The following is a 21,552-nucleotide window of genomic DNA, read 5'->3' as shown; positions in this document are numbered from 1 at the left end:
TGCCTTGTTCTCTCTAGGTCCTCCTTGTTCTCTTTTGTTCTTTAAATGACAAAAAGATCATGAAGTTGCTGAGTGTTTTGCATTATTTTTCATGCCTACTTAATGCCTTTAAGGTCAATGTTATATTGTTCTTTTATTTCTGAAAAATACAAGGTTGTTGAATCCATAGCATAGGTCCATAATAGCTTCCCCTATTGGCTGTGTGATCTCTAGTTGGGAAATGCTGCTAAAATGGGAGAAAGCTTTCTGCACTGACCTGGGAGTGCAGTGTTTATTTACATCTTGCTTCAGCCTGTTGTGGCTCTGCTTTTCCTGGAATTCTTGTGTAAGTAGAGAGGCTTTAACATTTAAGTTAAAACTGTGTTGAAGCTCTCAAATGCCAAACCATGAAATTTTTACTTTACACATAAATAAGAAGACTTTGAGTTGAGCAGAGATTTGAATTAAAATACGCGTACAATTTGACATGTTCTTTGAACCTACTTCTGTTCTGGGCATAAAATGAAGAATGTCCTTACCTTCAAGGAACTTCCAGCCATTTGAAGACATGGAATCACATAATTACTCTGATGTGAAAAATCATCCCCATCAGTGTGCATGAAAATGTTGGGAGCTGAGGAGAGAGCCACAGCAATGATTTCTTAACTTAAATTCAGCTATCAGATAATAATAAACATTTCCTCTGATTTTAAGTTGTGTAAATGGAACTTGACTGGACTGTTGTTCAGTGTAAACACTTTCCTTTGTATAGTAATATGAATACTTAGCATAATCATACAAGACTGCCAACATCAGTTTAAAAATTGCTTTCATTTATTAAAATACTGACTTTTTCTGACAGATATGCCAAGAATTTAACAGCACGTGGGCATGGGAGATGGAGAAGAAGGGCTATCTTGAAATGAGTGTTGAATGCAAATTAGCACTCTTAAAGGTAATAATTTTGTTGTTTGTTACGATTATTATACAAGAACCATAGATTCTTCCCTTTTCATGTGTGACAAAACAGCCTGTCCTTGAAAGTTACTGGATTTTTTGTTTTTCAGCACAAATCTAAGTTTAACTGGGATATGGGTAAACAGTTACCCTAAAGGAGCTTTACTGATTGTGTTCAGCTTTCTTAATCATTGCTATATGCTGTAAACTGTGGATATTCTTCTACTGATTTACTAAAAATTGATAATTTGATATTGTTTTCTAGAAGGCCAAATGATTGCTTTTGTGTTCTACTCAAATCTTCACTTAACCAAATATACTTGATTAAAACAGATCATCTCAAAGTCGGCTTTTTTTTTTTTTTTTGACAGGCAGAGTGGACAGTGAGAGAGAGAGACAGAGAGAAATGTCTTCCTTTGCCGTTGGTTCACCCTCCAATGGCTGCCGCGGCCGGCGCACCGCGCTGATCCGAAGGCAGGAGCCAGGTACTTCTCCTGGTCTCCCATGGGGTGCAGGGCCCAAGCACTTGGGCCATCCTCCACTGCACTCCCGGGCCACAGCAGAGAGCTGGCCTGGAAGAGGGGCAACCAGGACAGAATCCGGTGCCCTGACCGGGACTAGAACCCGGTGTGCCGGCGCCGCAAGGCGGAGGATTAGCCTAGTAAGCCGCGGCGCCGGCCAAAGTAGGCTAATTCTAACATTTGAGTTTCCCTTTCTTTTCCTCCCCAGTTCGTGTATTGGCTCTCATTAGTGGCCAGGATAAACAGGACAAAAAATACTCCCAGGTGAAAAAGAAAAGGAGAGTTCTTCGCTACCTCTAAATTGACAGTGTTTTATCAGTACATTTGTTGTTCACAGGACCTCAAGATGCTTTTTTTTTTTTTTTTTTTATGATGCTTCTTAACATAAGATGTCAGTGTATGCTTTACTATTTTGGAGATAGAAAGTAAAAATAAAATAGCTATTATTTTGTTATTAGATGTTAATTGTTCCTAGAACTTACACAAAAGTTTTTAAGATACATAAGATATTTTCTAGGAAAATCAAAAGTCATAGTAAGTTCATATTTCAGGTTGTATTATCATATATGTCATCTGACCCCAACCAGTTGATGGTCCCAAAGGGGTATGTAAGATGATTATTAGTGTATCAGAACAAAGTCACAGAAGTTCTACTCAGTAATTTTTTAAAATCTGAATTTGTGAAATAACATTTAAAAATCATGTACAGTTGTTAGTAAAGCTTATGCATTAAATAAATAAATACATGTATATAATATCTGACACACATAATTACTGACCATGTGTTATAAATTTGATTAGTGATATAGATGCTAGATCAAAAAAGTTTAGTGACTATTGGACTCACAGACTACAGGCAAAAAGGCTATGGAAGGGGCCCAGCATTGTGGTATGATGGGTTAAGCCGCTGCCTGCAATGCTGGCATCCCACATGGGCAGCTGCACTACTTCCAGTCCAGCTCCCTGATGATGTGCCTGGGAAAGCAACAGAAGATCACCCAAGACTTGGGTCCTTGTACCCACATAGAGACCCAAAGAAACTTCTGGCTTCTGGCTTCTGCCCAGCCCAGCCCTGGCCATTGCAGTCATCTGGGGAGTGAACCAATGGATGGATGATCTCTCCCTGTCTGTCCCTCTCTCTCTGTAACTACCTTTCAAATAAATCAATAAATGCTAAAAAAAAAAATAAATAAATAAATAAAAATAAAAATAGAGGCCGGTGCTGTGGCATAGCAGGTAAAGCTGCTGCCTGTGGTGCCAGTATGTGATATGGGCATTGGTTTGAGACCTGGCTGCTCCGCTTCCAATCCAGCTCTCTGCTACGGCCTGGGAAAGCAGTAGAAGATGGCCCAAGTGCTTGGGCTGCTGCACCCACGTGGAAGACCTGGAAGAAGTTCCTAACTCCTGTCTTTGGATCAGCCCAGCTCCTGCTGTTGCAGCCATTTAGGGAGTGAACCATTAGAAGGGAGATCTCTCTCTCTCTCTCTCTGCCTCTGCCCTCCAAATAAATAAATAAATCTTTAATAAATAAATAAATAAAAAGGATGTGGAAGGGATCTCATGGATTATCTACCTGAGCAGAGAAGGTGGGGAGAAATCTGACTATAAAACCTAATTATAAACAGAATAAATAACAGGAAATAATTCTTCCGGTTTATTCACTTGAATTAATTTGTAAGTAAGAGTATTTTCCAGAGGTAGCCATCACTGAAAGACTACCATACTTTAAAACTGCATATATCACAAACTTCACAAAGCATATTGTCCCTTGGAGAGTAATATTGATTTGGGCCGGTGTTGTGGTGTTAACAAGATGAGCCACTGTCTGAGATACTAGCATCCTATATGGGTTACAGCTGTTACATATCTGTGTCTAGTTCCCTGATTATGCACCTGAGAAAGCAATGGAAGATGGCCCAAGTCCATGGGAACCTGCACACACTTGGGAGACCAGGATGCAGCTTCTGGCTCCTGTCTTCAGCCTGACCCAGTCAGACTGCCATTGCTGCAGTTGAGTGAATCACCATATGGAAGATCTCTCTAACTCTGCCTTTCAAATAAATAAAAAATCTTTGTTTGTAGAATTGTATGTGCATATCACACTGACTAATTAAAATTGAAAAAAAATTTTAAAAACATGAAAAAACATTTTAAAAGTAATGTTAATTTAAAAAACTGTAGGAGGCCAGCACCGCAGCTCAATAGGCTAATCCTCCGCCTTGCGGCGCTGGCACACCGGGTTCTAGTCTTGGTTGGGGCGCCGGATTCTGTCCCAGTTGCCCCTCTTCAGGCCAGCTCTCTGCTGTGGCCCAGGAGTGCAGTGGAGGATAGCCCAAGCGCGTGGGCCCTGCACCCGCATGGGATACCAGGAGAAGCATCTGGCTCCTGGCTTCGGATCAGCGCGGCGCGCTGGCTGCAGCAGCCATTGGAGGGTGAACCAACGGAGGGAAGACCTTTCTCTCTGTCTCTCTCTCTCTCTCTCTCTCATTGTCCACTCTGCCTGTCCAAAAAAAAAAAAAAAAAAGCTGTAGGAAAGGATTATTGAAACTATAACATGATGTTTTAAACCTTTTTTTGTCTCATTTATTTATTTTAAATATTTCATAATTTATTTGAGAGGTAGAGTTACCGACAAAGGGAAAGATCTTCCGTGTGCTGATTTACTTCCCAGATGACTTCAATGGCCAGAGCTGAGCCCACCCGAAGCCAGGAGCCAGGAGCTTCTTTTGGGTCTTCCACCCGGGTGCAGGGGCCCAGGCACTTGGGCCATCTTCAACTGCTTTCCCTGGCCATAGCAGAGAGCTGGATCGGAAGTGGAGCAACTGGGACTTGAACCAGCACTATTTGGGATTCTGGCAACATAGGCAGAGGATTAGCCCACTAAGCCACAGGGCTGGCCCCTGTGTAACTTCTTAAAAAACAGTAGTACATCAGGGGGCCGGCGCCGTGGCTCACTTGCTTAGTCCTCCGCCTTGTGGTGCTGGCATCGCATATGGGCGCCGGGTTCTAATCCCGGTTGCTCCTCTTCCAGTCCAGCTCTCTGCTGTGGCCTGGGAAGGCAGTGGAGCATGGCCGAAGTGCTTGGGCCCCTGCACCTGCATGGGAGACCAGAAAAAAGTACCTGGTTACTGGCTTTGGATCGGCACAGCGCCGGCCGCAGCGGTCATTTGGGGGGTCAACCAATGGAAGGAAGACCTTTCTCTCTGTCTCTCTCTGTCACTGTCTATAAAACACACACACACACACACACATCAAAGCAGAAAAAAATTTAAAGAAAAATTTTTAGAATCTTGAGAAACATGATAATAGAAACACAGTATACCAAAACTGACAGAATGCAGCCAAAGCACATCTATGGAGGAAATTTATAGCAGTAAGTTATTCCTACATTAACCAAGAAGGAAGAAATGTAACATTCTAACATGACTTCTCAAAAACTAAAGTGGGATCTGGTGTTGTAGCTCAGCCAAGTTAAACAGCCATTTGTGACACTGGCATCCCATATCGACGTGCTAGTTGACCTCCTGGCTGCTTCTCTTCCCACTCTGCTTCCTGCTGTTGCTACTGGAAAGGCAGCACAAGATGGGCCAAGTACTTGTGCCACTGCTGTACATATGGGAGACCAGAATGGAATTCTTGGCTTCTGGCTTTGGGCTAGACCTGGCTGTTGTGACCATTTGGAGAGTGAACCAGGGCATGAATTTCTCTGTGTTTCTCCATCTCTCTCTGTTGTTCTGCCTTAGATAAACAGTAGAAAAGAATAATAAACAGTTAATCTTTTGATAAGACAAGCAAAAACTTTGTTAGCTTAAGGAAAGGAGAAGATTGAAATAAATAAAATCAGAAGTGGAAGAGGAGACATTTGCTACCACAGAAATAAAAAAGGATCACAAGAGACTGCTATGAGTAATTATATGCCAAAAAATTCAAAACCTAGAAGAAATGCATAAATTCCTGGAAGCATGGGATCTTCCAGCACTGAATTAAAAATAGAGCAGGCGGCACCATGAGTGAAGGTGCTGCCTGCAATGCCGGCATCCTGTACAAGCACTGGTTCGTGTCCCAGCTGCTCCACTTCTGATCCAGCTCTCTGCTATGGCCTTGGAAAGCAGTAAGAAGATGGCCCAAATCCTTGGGCCCCTGCTTCCTGGGAGACCAGGAAGAAGCTCCAGGCTCCTGGCTTCGGATCAGCCCAGCTCTGGCTGTTGGGGCCATTTGGGGAGTGAACCAGTGGATAGAAGACCTTTCTCCATCTCTCCTCTGTCCGTAATTCCACCTTTCAAATAGCTAAACACATCTTTAAAAATAAATAAATAAATAAACAAACAAACAGACAGAAATTCTGAGCAGACTATTAGCAGGTAAGGAAATTAAAACAGTAATCATAAATCTTCATCAAAGTAAAGCCCAGGACCATATGGCTTCACAACTATATTCTACCAATCATTTAAAGAATAGCTAATACCAGTCTTTTTCAAACTCTTCCAAAAAGTTAAAGAGGCAAGAATACTTCCAACCTCAGCTTATGAGTCCAGCATTAACCTAATTCTAAAAGTAGACAAAGACACCATAGGAAAACAAAAATACAGACTAGTATCCTTTATGAATATAAATGTGAGAATTGTGAAAAAAGTACCAGCAAACTACATCTAAAAGGAATTAAAATGATGACTGGGGGCCCGCGCCATGGCATAGAGGATAAAGCTGCTCCCTGCAGTGCCAGCTTCCCAAATGGGTACCAGTTCGAGTCCCGGCTATTCCACTTCCAATCCAGCTCTATGTCCTGGAAAAGCAGTAGAAGATGGCCCAAGTCCTTGGGCTCCTGTATCGTGTGGGAAACCTGGAAGAAGTTCCTGGCTCCTGGCTTTGGATCAGCGCAGCTCTGGCTATTGTAGCCATTTGGGGAGTGAACCATCGGATAGAAGAACTCTCTTTCTCTCTCTGCCTCTCCTCTCTGTAACTCTGACTTTCAAATAAATAAATAAATCTTAAAAAACAAATGATGACTCACCATGATAAAGTGGGATTTATCCTGGGATCCTGCGATGCAAGGATCTTTCAACATATGCAGTTACAGTAAATGTGAAAAAAGGAGGGTAAAAGTCAAATGATCATATCAATAAATGTAAGAAAAGAATTTGACAATTCAACTTTGCTTTCATCATAAAGCTTTCAACAAATTAGATATCAAAGGAGTGTGCTGAACACAGTAAAGACCATTTAAAACAAATCCATAGCTTACATTATACTCAACAATAGAAAAACCAAAAGTTTTTTTCTTTAAGATCAGGTACATGACAAGGATGCCCACGCTTTTCACATGTATTCAACAAAGGATTTGCAGTCCTAGTCTGAGCAGTTAAGCAAGAAAAATAAATGAAAGGCATTCAAATTAGACAGGAAGAAGTTAGGGGCCAGTGTTGGCTTAGAGTGTAAAGCTGCTGTCCACTACACCAGCATCCCATATGGGCTTGAGTCCTGGCTGTTCCACTTCTGATTCAACTTCCTGCTAATGGCCTGGAAAAAGCAGTGGAGCCAGCCCAAGTGCTTGGGCCCCTGCACCCACATGGGAGACCTCGATGAAACTCTGGGCTTCAGCCTGGCTCAGCCCTGGCCATTACAGCCACTTGGGGAGTGAATCAGCAGTTGGGAGATCTATCTCTGTCTCTACCTCTATGTCTATAACTCTCTTTCAGATAATTCAATAAAAACAAGAAAGGAAGAACTTAAGTTTTCACTGTATACAGCTTCATCTTGCATATACTAAACCCAGAAAACACCAAAAAATGATAGAAATAATAAATGAAAGTTGCAGGATCAACATTAAAAAATTAATAACATTTCTTTTCACTAATGAAGAACTAGCAAAAACAAAGAAAAAAGTCCTATTTACAATATCAGAAAAATAAAATATATAGGAATCAATTTAACCAAAGAGGAGAAAGATCTCCATAGTGAAAACTGTAAAACATTGAGAAAAGAAATTGAAAACGCAAATGGAAAGATCCTAGGCATATACTGGAAGAATTCATAGTGTTAAAGTGTCCATATTACTCAAAGCAATCTATAGGTTAAATAGAATCCTATTAAGATTCTAAGAGATGGTAAACAGAAATTTAAAAATGAAAAAAGTCCCATAATTTATATGGTACCACAAAAGACTATTAAAGCATTCTTGAACAGAAAGAACAAAGCTGAAGACGTACTACCTGCCAATCTCAAAGTCTACTACAAATTTATAATAAAGTGTGCTGGTAGTATAGAGGCATACATAGAACCAAATACAGAGGCCAGAAGCAAATCCACACATGTGCATCCAGTTAACTGATCTTTGACAAAAATGTGAAGGAAAAAAAAAGTGAAATTATGGGGGAAAAATAGGGAAATTTGGGGGCAGCAATGTACCACAACAAATTAAAGCCACTGCCTGTAGTGCCATCATCCCATATGGGCGCCATTTTGAGTCCCAGTTATTCCATTTTCGATCCAGCTCCCTGCTAATGCACCTGGGAAAGAAGTAGAAGATGGCCCAAGATCTTTAGCCACTACATCCATGTAGGAGACACAAAAGAAGCTCCTGGCTTCTGGCTTCCGCCTGGCCCAGTCTGGTTGTTGTGGGTATTTGGGGAGTGAGCCAGCAGTTGGAAGATGTCTCTCTCTGTCTCCTCTCTCTCTAACTCTGCCTTTCAAATAAAATAAATAAATCTAAAAAAGGGAAAAAAAAAAAAAAGAAACTGGGTAAAGCTGGGGCCAGTGTTACAGCATAGTATGTTCAGCCACTGTGTGTAATGACAGCATCCCATATGGTTGCCAGTTCTAGTTCCAGCTGCTCTACTGCTGATCCAGCATGCTTCTAATTTGCCTGGGAAAGTAGTGGATGATGGCTCAGGTCCTTGGGCCCCTACACCCTAGTGAGAGACCTTCTGGCTTCAGCATGGCCTTTGTGACCATTTAAGGAGTGAACCAACAGATGGGAGATCTCTGTCACCCCCACCGCTGTAACTTTGCTTTCAAATAAATAACTAAATCGGATTTTTTTTTTTTAATGGAGAAAGCTACTTGTTACTGATCTGGACAGAGACTTTTTTTTTCTATAAAACCAAAAACTAAGAAGAAAAGCAAAATAGGGCTAGGTGTTGTGCCTATGGTTCTGGCATCCCATATGGGCTCCAGTTTGTGTCCCATCTGCTCCTCTTCCGATCCAACTCTCTGCTAATGTGCCCAGGAAAGCAGTAGAAGATGGCTCAGGTGCTTGGGCCTCTGCACCCACATGGGAAACCTGGAAGAAGCTCCTGGCTCCTGGCTTCAGATCAGCTTAGCTATGGCCATTGTGACCATTTACGGAGTGAACCAGTGGATGAAAGACCTTTCTCTCTGTCTCTTGCTCTCTCTCTCTCTGTAACTCTACCTCTCAAATAAATAAATTATATTTTTTAAACAAAGCCGAGGAACAAAAATAGTTAAATGGGATTGCATCAAATAAAAATGCTTAGGCATAGGGAAAGATCAACCTAGTGAAGAGACAACTTACAGAATTGGAGAAAATATTTGCAAACAATACATCTGATAAAGGATTAATAGCATATGATATATATATGTATGTTCAACTCACTAGTGAGAAAACGGATAATTTGAAAATGGACAAAAGGAGCTGGCATTGTGGCACAACGGTTTTAGCCACCAGCTGCAATGCTGCATCCTGTTTAGGAGCACAGGTTCAGGTCTCAGTGTCTACGCTTCTGATCCAACTCCCTGCTGTTGTGCCTGGGAAAGTAACCTATGTGCTTTGGCTCCTACCACCCACATTGGAAATTCGAGTGGAGTTCCATGCTCCTGGCTTAGGCTTTACCCAGCCAAAGCTGTTGTGGCCGTTTGGGGAGTGAACCAGTAGTTTGAAGAGGTACTCTCTCATCTCTATCTCTAATAAATTATTTTTTAAAAAATAGGCCAAAGATCTAAATAGGCATTTCTCAAGAGAAGACAAATAAATGGTCAACATATATATGGAAATGTGTTTCTCATCATTAATCACTCAGTATAAAATAAGCCACAATGAGATATCCCCTCATACCTGTTAGGATGACTTATCAAACAGCTATGATATAAGTGTTGGTAAAGATACGGAGAAAAGGGAACACTCGTGTTCTGTTGGTGACAAAGTATAGTACAGACATGATGGAAAAAGTATGGCAGCACCTCAAAAATTTAAAAATAGAGCTATCCTTATTCAGTAAATCCACTACTGGGTAAATAACCAAAAGGAATGAAGCCAGCTTGTAAAGAAATATGTGTACTTCTCTTTTTCTTAATTAAAGTTTTTTTTTTTTTTTTAATTAAAAGGTAGAGTTGAGAGCAAGTGAGGGAGAGAGAAAGAGAGGAAGAAATCTTCCATCCTCTTGTTCACTCCCCAAATGTCCATAAATATCTAGGCTGGGCCATCATCTGCTGCTTTCCTAGGAACAATAGCAGGAAGCTGGATTAGAAATGGCGTAGTCAGGACTTGAACCAGCACTTTGATATGGAATGCTGGCACAGCAATTGGCAGCTTTAACCCATGGCGCCACAACAAAAACTGCAAGGTATGTGCATTTCTATGTTCATAATCGCCAACATAAGGAATCAACCTGAGAGTGCCAAGTGAAATAAATAAAGCACAGAAGAAATGCCTCATGATCTCTCTTATGTGTAGAATCTAAAAGAATAGTACTCATGGACAAAGAGAACAGAATAGTGGTTACTAGGGATTGAGGGGCTGATAGAAGGCAGATTGTTGGGATAATGGCCAACTTTACAAAAATTCACTTAGAAAAGAGGAATTAGTTTAGGGTATCTATTGTTCCATATGGTAATTATAATTATAACAAAATGTTGCACACTTGAAAATTGCAAAGAATATATTTAAAGTGTTTTTACCACAATAAAACATTAAATGCTACATGTTGATTAACTTTATTCAGCCATTCCACACTGTATACATGTACAAAGCATGTACACTATTATATATAATTTTTGTCAATTAAAATATAAATGAATATTTTAACAAAAGAATAATTTATGCCATTAGCGAGCCAATTTGGAGCTTTTTAGTGCAGACTCCATACTTTAGAAATAGATATGTTTAATTTGTGTATCAATTGTTGTTTCCAACTTAATAATTGTTAACATTTATATTTTTATTTTAAATTGATTATTCTAAACAGATTCTAGAAAAGAGAGGAAAGTATAATGAAGTAGCAAAACTAGGTTCCGTTTGCTCCCATCCTTGAGTCATTTCTATAGTTGTATCATATTTACCATGATGGAGGGATCTTTATGGGCTATTTTAAACCATGTATGATTATTTTTCAGTATCTCTGCGAGTGTCAGTTTGATGACAATCTTAAATTCAAGAACATTATTAATGAGGAGGATGCTGATACTATGCGTCTCCAACCAATTGGGCGAGACAAAGATGGCCTCATGTACTGGTACCAGTTGGATCAGGATCACAATGTCAGAATGTATATAGAGGAACAAGATGATCAAGATGGTTCTTCATGGAAATGCATTGTCAGGTATCTTATGTTGGACTCTTTCTGTATTTATTTGAATGTTTCTTGCTTTGTTTTCTTTTGTTTAGGAAAATGATTTGTAAGGCAACAGGGATGCTCCTTTCTGTGGAGTTGGGGAATTCCCAGGACCTCTCCTAGTGCCTAATACAGTACCCATAGCGGACACTCGTTAATTATACGTTCAGTCCCTATCAGGACATAGACCTTGTACTTCTGACACCCAGGTTATTAATAACAATGTATAAATAATATGCACAGAAAAACATACACAGAGAAAGCAAAGAAAAGTGTTGTTTTGTTTTCATTTAGTTATCTTTTTTCTTAGGTGTAGTCTCTCTCTCTCTCTCTCTCTTTTTTTTTTTTTTTTTAGGATTTTATTTATTTATTTGAAAGCCAGAGGAACAGAGAGAAGAGAGAGAAAGTTAGAGATGTTCTGTCCGCTGGTTCACTCCTCAAATGAATGCAATGGCCAGGGCTGGGCCAAGCAGAATTTAAGAGCCAGGAGCTTCTTCCAGGTCTCCCACATAGGTGCAGAGGCCCAAGGATTTGGGCCATCCTCCGATGCATGGATCGGAAGTGGAGCACCTAAGGACTCAAAACAGCACCCATGTGAGATGCCAGTGTTGCAGTTGGCAGAAGTGGCCCCTTAACCCACTGACCGTGTCGCTGGCCTGAGCATGGTTTATTTCTAACTATCTTAGTTTGGCCAGTTCATCTTGACACAGTATAATATTCTGTTTTTGTTACGTATTATCTTTCTTCATTGGTGTTCTGAGGAAAACAGAAAAACGGTACTGATACAGTCCTTTATAAAAATCTTTTTATAAAAAGAGGATCCTGGCTCCTGGTTTCGGATCAGCTAAGCTCTGGCAAGTGCAGCCATTTGGGGAATGAACCATTTGATGGAAGATCCCCCCCCCCCCCTCTCTTTGCCTCTGCCTCTCTTTAACTCTGCCTTTCAAATAAAATTTAAAAAATCCTTTAAAAGTGTTATTCTCAGGGCCACACTATGGCACAGTGGGTTAAGTCTTCACCTATGGTGCCAGCATCCCATATGGGCACTAATTCTAGTCTCAGCTGCTCCTCTTCAGTCCAGCTCTCTGCTGTAGGCAGGGAAAGCAGTAGAAGATGGCCCAGGCACTTGGGCCCCTGTACCTATGGGAGACCTGGAAGACGTTCCTGCCTACTGGCTTCGGATCAGCTCAGATCCGGCCACTGTGGCCATTTGAGGAGTGAATCAACAGATGGAAGACCTTTCTTTTTGTCTCTTCCTCTCACTGTCTGTAACTCTACTGCTCAAATAGATAGATAACTACATCTTTTTTAATTTTTTATTTATTTTTAAACATTTTATTTATTTATTTGACAGGCAGAGTTGCAGACAGTGAGAGAGAAAGAGAGAGAGAGAAAGGTCTTTCTTCCCTTGGTGCACTCCCCAAGTGGCCGCAACGGCTGGAGCTGTGCCGATCCGAAGCCAGGAGCTAGGTGCTTCCTCCCAGTCTCCCAAGTGGGTGCAGGGCCCAAGCACTTGGGCCATCCTCCACTGCCTTCCTGGGGCACAGCAGAGAGCTAGACTGGAAGTGGAGCAGCTGGGACGAGAACCGGCACCCATATGGGATACCAGCACCACAGGCAGAGGATTAACCTAGTGCGCCACGGCACCGGCCCCAGTAAATACATCTTTTAAAAAAATTATTCTCATATTCTATGAACTTTGCTTCCTTAAAATTTACCCACCAAATCTAATCTTTCCCTTGGATTTACTTCAGCCTTTTTTAGCAACTCTGAAATTTTATATATTTTTAAACATTTATTTATTTGAAAGAAGAGAGAGAGAGAAAGCTCTTCCATCCTTTGGTTTATTCCAAGACTGTAACAGCAAGTCTGGTTCAAGCCAAAGCCACAAGGTGTCTTCTCAGGCACATTAACAGGAAGCCAGATTGCAAAGCAGAACAACCAGAGCTTAAACTGGTACTTCTATATGGCATGCCAGCTTCAGAAGTGATGTCTTAACCTGCTGTGCTGCTATTGAACAGTGCTGCTGTGCTCTCTTGCTCTCTCTCACTCTCTCCATCCTTTCTTCCTTCCTTCCTCTTCTTGCTTCTCTCTCTCTCCTCCTTCCTGTGCTTCCTCCCCTTCCAGATTTATCTGCTTTTTTATTTGAAAGGCAGACAGATACAGACAGAGAGAGAGAGATCTTCCATCTTATGGTCCATTCCCCAAACAGCTACAACAGCCCAATCTGGGCCAGGCAAAGCCAGGAGCCAAGAACTCTATCCTGGACTTCTACTTGAGCCATGTTCTGCTATCTTCCCAGACTAGGGACATTGCCCCAGTGCTTTCCTAGGCACATTAGCAGGGATCTGGATCAGAAGTAGAGCAGCTGGGACTCCAAGCAGCACTCCTATATGGGATGCTGGCATTCCAAGCGAAGGCTTAACCTGCTATTCCACAATGCCAGCCCCTAGGCTTATCTTTAAATCATGCTTGCTTGCTTGCTTTCTTTCTTTTTTTTTTTTTTTTTTTTTTTTAATTTTCTTTTTGACAGGCAGAGTTAGACAGTGAGAGAGAGAGAGACAGAGAGAAAGGTCTTCCTTCCGTTGATTCACCCCCTAAATGGCCACTACGGCCGGAGCTACGCCAATCCGAAGCCAGGAACCAGGTGCTTCCTCCTGGTCTCCCATGCAGGTGCAGGGCCCAAGCACTTGGGCCATCCTCCACTGCCTTCCCGGGCCACAGCAGAGAGCTGGACTGGAAGAGGAGCAACCGGGACAGAATCTGGCGCCCTGACCGGGACTAGAACCTGGGGCATAGGCAGAGGATTAGCCTAATGAGCCGCAGCATTGGCTCTGCTTTCTTATGGACCTTTTAATGTACTCTTGTGTATTAGAAATGATGTTAGGACCATAGTATATGTTTAATAAACATTCATGCCTTTTCTGTTGTTAACTGTTGGCATTTCTTAAGTTTTTTTCTTTACAGAAACTTTTTTTTTTTTTTACATTTATTTGAAAGGTAAAGTGTTAGAGAAGAAAAGAGACCGAGGTCCATCCACTGCTTCACTGCCCAAATTCCTGTAACAGCTAGTACTGGGCCACATTAAAGCCAGGAGCCATGAATTCAATCTTTTTTTTTTAAGATTTATTTACTTTTTTGAAAGTCATAGTTATGCAGAGAGAAGTAGAGGCACAGAGAAAAAGAGATCTTCCATCTGCTGGTTCACTCCCCAATTGACCACAATAGCCAGAACGGCGCCAATCCAAAGCCAGGAGCCAGGAGCTTCCTCTGGGTCTTCCCATGCGGGTGCAGGAGCCCAAGGACTTGACCATCTTCTACTGCTTTCCCAGGCCACAGCAGAGAGCTGGATTGGAAGTGGAGCAGCAAGGGAGCCGGCGCTTTGGAATAGGTTATACTCCTCTTCCAATCCAGCTCTCTGGTGTGGCCTGGAAAACCAGTAGAAGATGTCCCAAGTGCTTGGGCCCCTGCACCCACATGGGAGACCCAGAAGAAGCTCCTGGCTGCTGGCTTTGGATCGGCACAGCTCCAGCCATTGTGGCCATTTGGGGAGTGAACCAACAGAAGGAAGACCTTTCTATCTTTCCCTCTCACTTTTTGTAACTCTACCTCTCAAATAAATAAATAAAATCTTAAAAAAAAATTAAAAAAAAAAAAAAAGGAATTGAAGCATCCAGGACTTGAACTGGCACCCATATGGGATGCCGGCACCGCAGGCAGTGGCTTTATGCGCTACACCCCATGAACTCAATCTTGATCTCCCACATGGTTGTCAAGGACTTTTTGAGTCCTCACTGTGCCTCCTGATGTCTGCATTATCAAAAAGCTGGGATCAGCAGAGTTGGGACAGGAGTCTGAGCATTCTAATTTGGAATGCTCACGTTCTAAATTGCCGTGTCTTAACTGATACACGCCATGCTGCCTCTTAACATTTGTAAACTCAAGTATTGAAATTTTAGCTTCTTCATTGAAGAAATATATACATTACTGTTGCTTTAGCTCTTCTTGACTTTTTTCCCTGGTTTCATTCCTTCTGCATCTTTTTTTCCCAGCTCATTCTAAGTGTAGATGTCTGTATATTCTAAACATAAACATAAAGTGACGTATTTGGCAATGATTCAGAGGCAAATGCTTTTATATTACACCCAAACACAGTTTTTCCATGTTAACAGAAACAGTTTTTTAAATAAACTGGTGCCAGTTTATTCTTAACCATTTTGAAGCATCTATGAATACATGCATTTCCATATCATGTGCACCAGGGAATTTTTCCTAAATGGCATGGAAATAGTTGGGATGATTCTGAAAACATTGGGTTTGTTCAGCCTGATTTAGGGTAATAAAAGCCAGTTTTAAAATTAATTGGCTTATTTATTTGAAATAGCTATAGAGAGGAAGAGACAGAGACAGATAATCCATCTGCTGGTTCACGCCCCAAATGGCTGCAGATCTGGGCCAGGATGAAGCCATCCCAGTCTCCCACGGGTGGCAGGGTACCAGGTAATTGATCCATCCTCCCCTGCCTTCTCAGGCACATTAGCAGTGGGCTGAGTTGGAAATGGAGTAGCCAGAATCAAATGGGCACCCTGAGATGGGATGCCGGCATTACAAGTGCAGTGTCACCCACTGCACCACAATACTGGCCCCTTAAATCCAATTCTTGGCCATGTGATTGGCACTAATTTTTTCCCTTCATTATGTTTATGTTTATATTGCATACCAACTGTGTAACAGGTGCTACTCTATAAACAGTGGGGCATATAGTAGTGAATATTATAGCACTGTGATCTCTAGAAGGTTTCTGGGCCCCTGTAAAATTCCTTACTTGGTAAGAAATGGCACTTAATTATATATATAATATGTGTATTTTGTGAGGAAGAGTAGTAGTTTTCCTCAAATTCCTAGTTGGGTCTGTTTGTGCTTTTTAGCAAAGAATTATCTTCATACCAGGCAGTTCAGTTAGCTTTAACTCATTAACATTATTTAACTGCTATTTTAAAATGTAGTAAGCCACCTTGTTGACATAGATCTCACATGTTTTTAAAAAGTGAATGTGGAAAACATTGTGTTATTATTGTTTGCTCTAAAACATGGTATTACTTGTCATTCATCTATTTTTTTGCTACCTAAAATAATGTGAGGCATCATCCTACTTGACCTAGATGATGATACCTGGAATAAAAGTTTTTTCTTCAGGTTTTTATATAAAATTCTACCAGAAATGTTAACATAGCAAAGTAAGTCTTTCATGGGAAGAACCTCAAAGAAGATGGTTGAATGAACTGAGAAATACTTGACCTAGGGAGACAGAACTTTTTCCAAGTATGTAAAGGCTTCCTTTGTGAAAGACTGTCAGTCTCAACGACTGCGGTACGATTACTGGATACACATTATGAGGAAGTAGAACTTGGCTGGATAAAAGCAAGCATGTTCGCTTTTATTGAGTTACATAGAAATAATTGTCCTAAGGCTGGTAGAGGAGATCAAAGCATTTTCTAATGAAACCTGCTGGTTTGTGTGAGATGGAATCTTTTTTTTTTTTAAGACTTACTAATTTATTTGAAAGTCAGAGTTACACAGAGAAAGAAGGAGATGAGAGAGAGAGAGAGAGAGAGAGAGAGAGAGAGAGAGAGGTCTTCCATTCACTGGTCTACTCCCCAATTGGCCGCAGAGGCTGGAGCTGCGTCAATCTGAAGTCCGGAGCCAGGAGCTTCTTCCAGGTCTCCGTGTGGGTGCAGGGGCCCAAGGACTTGGGCCATCTTCTACTGCTTTCCCAGGCCACAGCAGAGAGCTAGATTGGAAGTGGAGCAGCCAGAACTCAAATCAGTGCCCATATGGGATGCCGGCACTGCAGGCGGCAGCTTTACCCGCTATGGCACAATGCTGGCTTCAAAGTGGAATCTTTAAGAAGGCATTAAGTCTAGCAAGAAATTGCTGTAGAAACTCAGATGATGAGGAAAAAGTAAGTAAAGCAAGTAGAAATTTTTTTCTTACAATAAGTTGTGTTAGATGATTTTTTCTTTTTCTTTTATTTATTTGAAAGAGAGTTACATAGAAAGGTAGAGACAGAGAGAGAGGTCCTCCATCCCCTGGTTCACTCCCCAAATGATCACAACGGCCAGAGCTGGGGCGATCCGAAGCCAGGAGCTTCTTCCAGGTCTCCCACATGGGTGCAGGGGCCCAAGGACTTGAACCATCTAATACTGATTTCCAAGGCCACAGCAGAGAGCTGGATCAGAAGTGGAGCAGCCGGGCCTTGAACTGGTGCTCATATGGGATGCCGGTGCCTCAGGCCAAGGCTTTAACCTGATTCGCCACAGTGCCAGCTTCAGATGATTTTCTTAACTAGTATTAGTTAATCTTCAGCATTCTTAAAAGAATTCTGAGCCGGCGCCAAGGCTCACTAGGCTAATCCTCCGCCTGCGGTGCCGACACCTGGATTCTAGTCCCGGTTGGGGCGCCAGATTCTGTCCCGGTTGCTCCTCTTCCAGTCCAGCTCTCTGCTGTAGCTAGGAAAAGCAGTAGAGGATCGCTCAGGCACTTGGGCCCCTGAACCCGTGTGGGAGACCCGGAAGAAGCTCCTCTCTCCTGGCTTCAGATCAGCGCAGCTCCGGCCGTTGTGGCATCTGGGGAGTGAACCATCGGGTTGAGGACCTCTCTCTCTGTCTCTACCTCTCTCTGTAACTCTCTTTCAAAATAAATAAAATAAATCTTTACAAAAAAAAGAATGATAAAGATAAGCATAGTATTTGAATTTAACAAAATTATAGTGTATAGTGTATGATTATTAATTGTAAAGGATTTTATCAAATAGTTGTCTTAGAGAAACTAGACATCATCAAGTGCTACTTTGATTATCAACGGAGGACTTCAGATGGTGCTTTTCTGGCATTTCTACTAAGGAAGCTAAAGTTTTATGCAGAGTGTTTAGTAATTACTTCATAAAGATGTGTACGTGAGACCAATATTCACATGAAAATCTATCCAGCTTCATTACGTATCAGAATTCCCAGTTAAAACCATGATGAGCCATAACTTTATGTCGGGTACAATGAAGAGAATGAACGTTAGTTGAAAAACCAACTGTTAGCAGGAATGTAGACCAACTGGAACTCTTATACCCTTGTTAGTGGCAATTTAAGATGGTGTTAGTGCTTTGGGAAGCAGTTTTGTATGGCTTTCTAAACAGTTTGGCAGTTTCTTCCAACTCTCATCTTTTAACCCATCTGTTTCACTTCTATGAATTTATATTTGACAAATGTAAACATATTTACAAAAGCCTCATGTAAGACTGTTCATAGCAGGGACCTGCTTTGTGGTATAGCGGGTAAGGCCTCTCTCCTAAACTATAATTGCAACTCTTTAAATAGTTCTTCTGATTGCTAATATCGTTTCCTCTCAAGATATCCTCCAAGTGAATGCCAGAGTGAACCTTTCTGAAACACAAATCTCACATTAGTCTGGTTTAAAATCTTTCAGTGGGAGCCGGTGTTGTATAGTGGGTAAAGCCACTGCTTGTGCCGCCAGCATCCCACGTGGGTGGTGGTGGTTCAGGTCTCAGCTGCTCCACTTATGATCCAGCTCCCTGCTAATGGCCTGGGAAAAGCAGCAATAGATATCCCAAGTGCTTGGGCTCCTGCACCCACATGGGAAACCCAGATGAAGCTCCTGGTTTTGGCCTCCCCTAGCCATGCCATTGTGGCCATCTGGGGAATGAACCAGCAGATGTAAGATCTTTCTTACTCACTCTTGCTCTCTTTGTAACTGTGACTATCAAATAAACAATTTTTAAAAGATTTATTTATTTATTTATTTGAAAGTCAGAGTTGCACAGAGAGAGGAGAGGCAGAGGGAAAGAGAGAGAGGTCTTCCATCACTGGTTCACTCCCCAGTTGGCCGCAGTGACCCAAGCTGCACCAATCCGAAGCCAGAAGCCTGGAGCTTCTTCTGGGTCTCCCACGTAGGTGCAGGGCCCAAGGACTTCGGGGCCATCCTCCACTGCTCTCCCAGGCCATAGCAGAGAGCTGGATCGGAAGTGGAGTAGCTAGACCCATACCGGCACCCATGTAGCTTTACCTGCTATGCCACAGCATTGGCCCCAACAAATCTTTTTTTTTTAACACTGAAAAACTGCTATTTATTTAAAAGAAAACTTTTCAATATAATAAAGAAATGGCAATAACTGGTACATACATTCGTTCAAAATATTTTCATTAAGCACCAACTAGCATCATTCTCAAATCTTTTCATCAGGAGCACCTTTGTTATTAAAGCACTAATACTTTAAGTTTTTAATCAAGAAATTTAACGCTGCTAGTCAGAGTTCCTAATTAATTTTGAGATGGCCAGGTTAACCCTGTTATAGTGTAAGCAAAAATGACTTGTAAAAGCTTTGTTTATAACTGAAGGGATTCACTGGCTTCAGCTGGGTATCAGGGCCAAGGGCTAAACATCACACACACCAGAAAAATAAGTAGTGAGTATCATGTGTCAGTGATAAATAATACATAGTCTCTGCCTGCTCAAGGGACTAATACCTAACTGCAACAGGTCTCAGAGGATCGACCCACAGAGACTGATTCAAATCCCTAACCTCCCAGAGTGAACCAGGCAAGGGTAAGGGAAGAGCTTAAAGTCCTGTGCCTTGGGCTGCAGGACAGGGCACCAAGGCCAGGTTGGAAACATCAACGAGCCTTCCGGGCCAGGGAAACAAAATAGCCAAGACTCATAGCCACACAAGTATCAACTGCCCAGAACACTGTGCAGTACATGTTTTGGGAGGAGGGACATAAGCCACTAAGAGATTGTATACATCAGGGAAAGGAAAAGCCCATTCAGCAAGAGAGGAAAATGTCTCCCCTAGCACAGACGCTCCACAGCTCTTTGGGGAGCCTCAGAGGCTGAGGATCACCCTGGGGCCCAGCCCTCAGTCCAAAGCCTGTCCCCTTAAAATTAAATTCACAAGCCAAAAGCTTTCTTGGAACTGTCTGCTCCAAAAAAGTAAAACACAAACACAAGCGAACAAAACTCAAACGACAAGGCTATCAGAGTAAGCTTTAACCCCTGCTACTTCCCCTGCAAAAATAAATCTTAAAAAGGGGGGGGGGGGCTGGCACTGCTGCTCACTAGGCTAATCCTCTGCCTGTGGTGCCGGCACCCCGGGTTCTAGTCCCAGTTGGGGCGCCGGATTCTATCCCGATTGCTCCTCTTCCAGTCCAGCTCTCTGCTGTGGCCCAGGAGTGCAGTGGAGGATGGCCCAAGTGCTCGGGCCCTCCACCCGCGTGGGAGACCAGGAGGAAGCACCTGGCTCCTGGCTTCAGATTGGCACAGTGTACCAGCTGTAGCGGCCATTTGGGTGGTGAACCAACAAAAGGAAGACCTTTCTGTCTCTCTCTCTCTCACTGTCTAACTCTGCCTTTCAAAAAAAAAAGGCGGGGGGCAGTGCTGTGGCACAGCAGGCTAAAGCCCTGGCCTGAAGCACCGGCATCTGTATGGGTGCTGGTTCTAGAAGAGGGATTCAATAGGAAGGGATAGGACAGAGTTTTCTCTGTTAACAATGTTCCTGATCTTGATAGTGATGTGTAGATTACATTTGTCAAAATTGGTTAATTGAATCTTTAACATATGTTCATTTCACCATATAGCCATCCATGGTTTTTTTTTTTAAAGATTTGTAGTGTCTTGGTGGTTATTTTCGACAACCTGATTTCTAAATAGTGTTTATATTTTTCCTATATGCATAATTACAAGCCCTGTAACGAAATTTCTAAAGTATATGCTCCTAATATAGCACAGTGATTAACATGTCTGACTCTGGAGTCAGAGTATCTGGAATTCAGCCTGCTAAATTACACTCCAGGTGAACCTTAGGAACTTCCCCTGCCTTTCTGTGTGACCTCAACCTCCCCATCAGATGGTGGTAGTTATATCAGGTTATATTGGTTTTATGGACTATTCCATGTAAAGCTCCTAGAGTAATACCCAAAACCTATTACTCACCAACTGATGTTAACTTCTTATCAGTTAACACTGCAGTTGATATTATTAATTAATGCTTAGCTTCAGTTTTTTTGGCATCCATAAAAAATATGATGTCCCTCTCAGTTTTCTTTTTTGTGAATTCAGTCATTTGGAATTCATTCAGAAAACAGAATAATGTGGCTGAACTCTGGAACCATATAAGTATTTATAAAATATTTGCTGTATTTATACTGTGGTCTGCTGTGTAGCTGTAAAGACTTAGTACTGTTTCTTAAGGAACTGTGCTTCTGGGAGAAAAAAATAGGCAATGTGACGTGATCTGTGATGGAGATTGTACTGTGGAAGACCAGGTACTTAGCCCATACTTGGCAATAGATGATATCTACACTTGACTTTGTTTTATTTGTTTGTGTTTATGATTTTTTTATTGAATTGAAGTTTAGCACCTAACCCATATTATAACCCTTAGACCAGGAGGAAACATGTTCGACAATGCATTGGTTCGGACAATGTGTTGCCTTCCCAGGTGCATTAGTAGGGAGTTGTGT

The 21,552-nt window shown here is 41.9% G+C and overlaps 1 protein-coding gene across 5 annotated transcripts in view; it reads left to right on the top strand.

Annotated features, from left to right (window-relative positions):
* The window catches only part of RSF1 (remodeling and spacing factor 1), a 165,599-nt gene that overhangs the window by 81,713 nt on the left and 62,334 nt on the right, over positions 1–21,552 (top strand). For 4 of the 5 annotated variants that reach the window (XM_002708674.6, XM_089331447.1, XM_089331438.1 and 1 more), the window contains 2 exons: positions 842–934; positions 10,806–11,011. In XM_002708674.6, the coding sequence (XP_002708720.3) occupies positions 842–934; positions 10,806–11,011 (299 nt within the window). The remainder of the gene's footprint in view (positions 1–841; positions 935–10,805; positions 11,012–21,552) is intronic. The other variant, XM_089331464.1, reaches the window with a different exon arrangement.

The sequence above is a fragment of the Oryctolagus cuniculus genome, chromosome 1 (assembly GCF_051225735.1).
Source record: "Oryctolagus cuniculus isolate XC-2025 breed Fujian yellow rabbit chromosome 1, ASM5122573v1, whole genome shotgun sequence".
Taxonomy (NCBI): domain Eukaryota; kingdom Metazoa; phylum Chordata; class Mammalia; order Lagomorpha; family Leporidae; genus Oryctolagus; species Oryctolagus cuniculus.
Note: the sequence above shows the minus strand (reverse complement) of the source record. Positions and strands in the feature narration are given on the sequence as shown.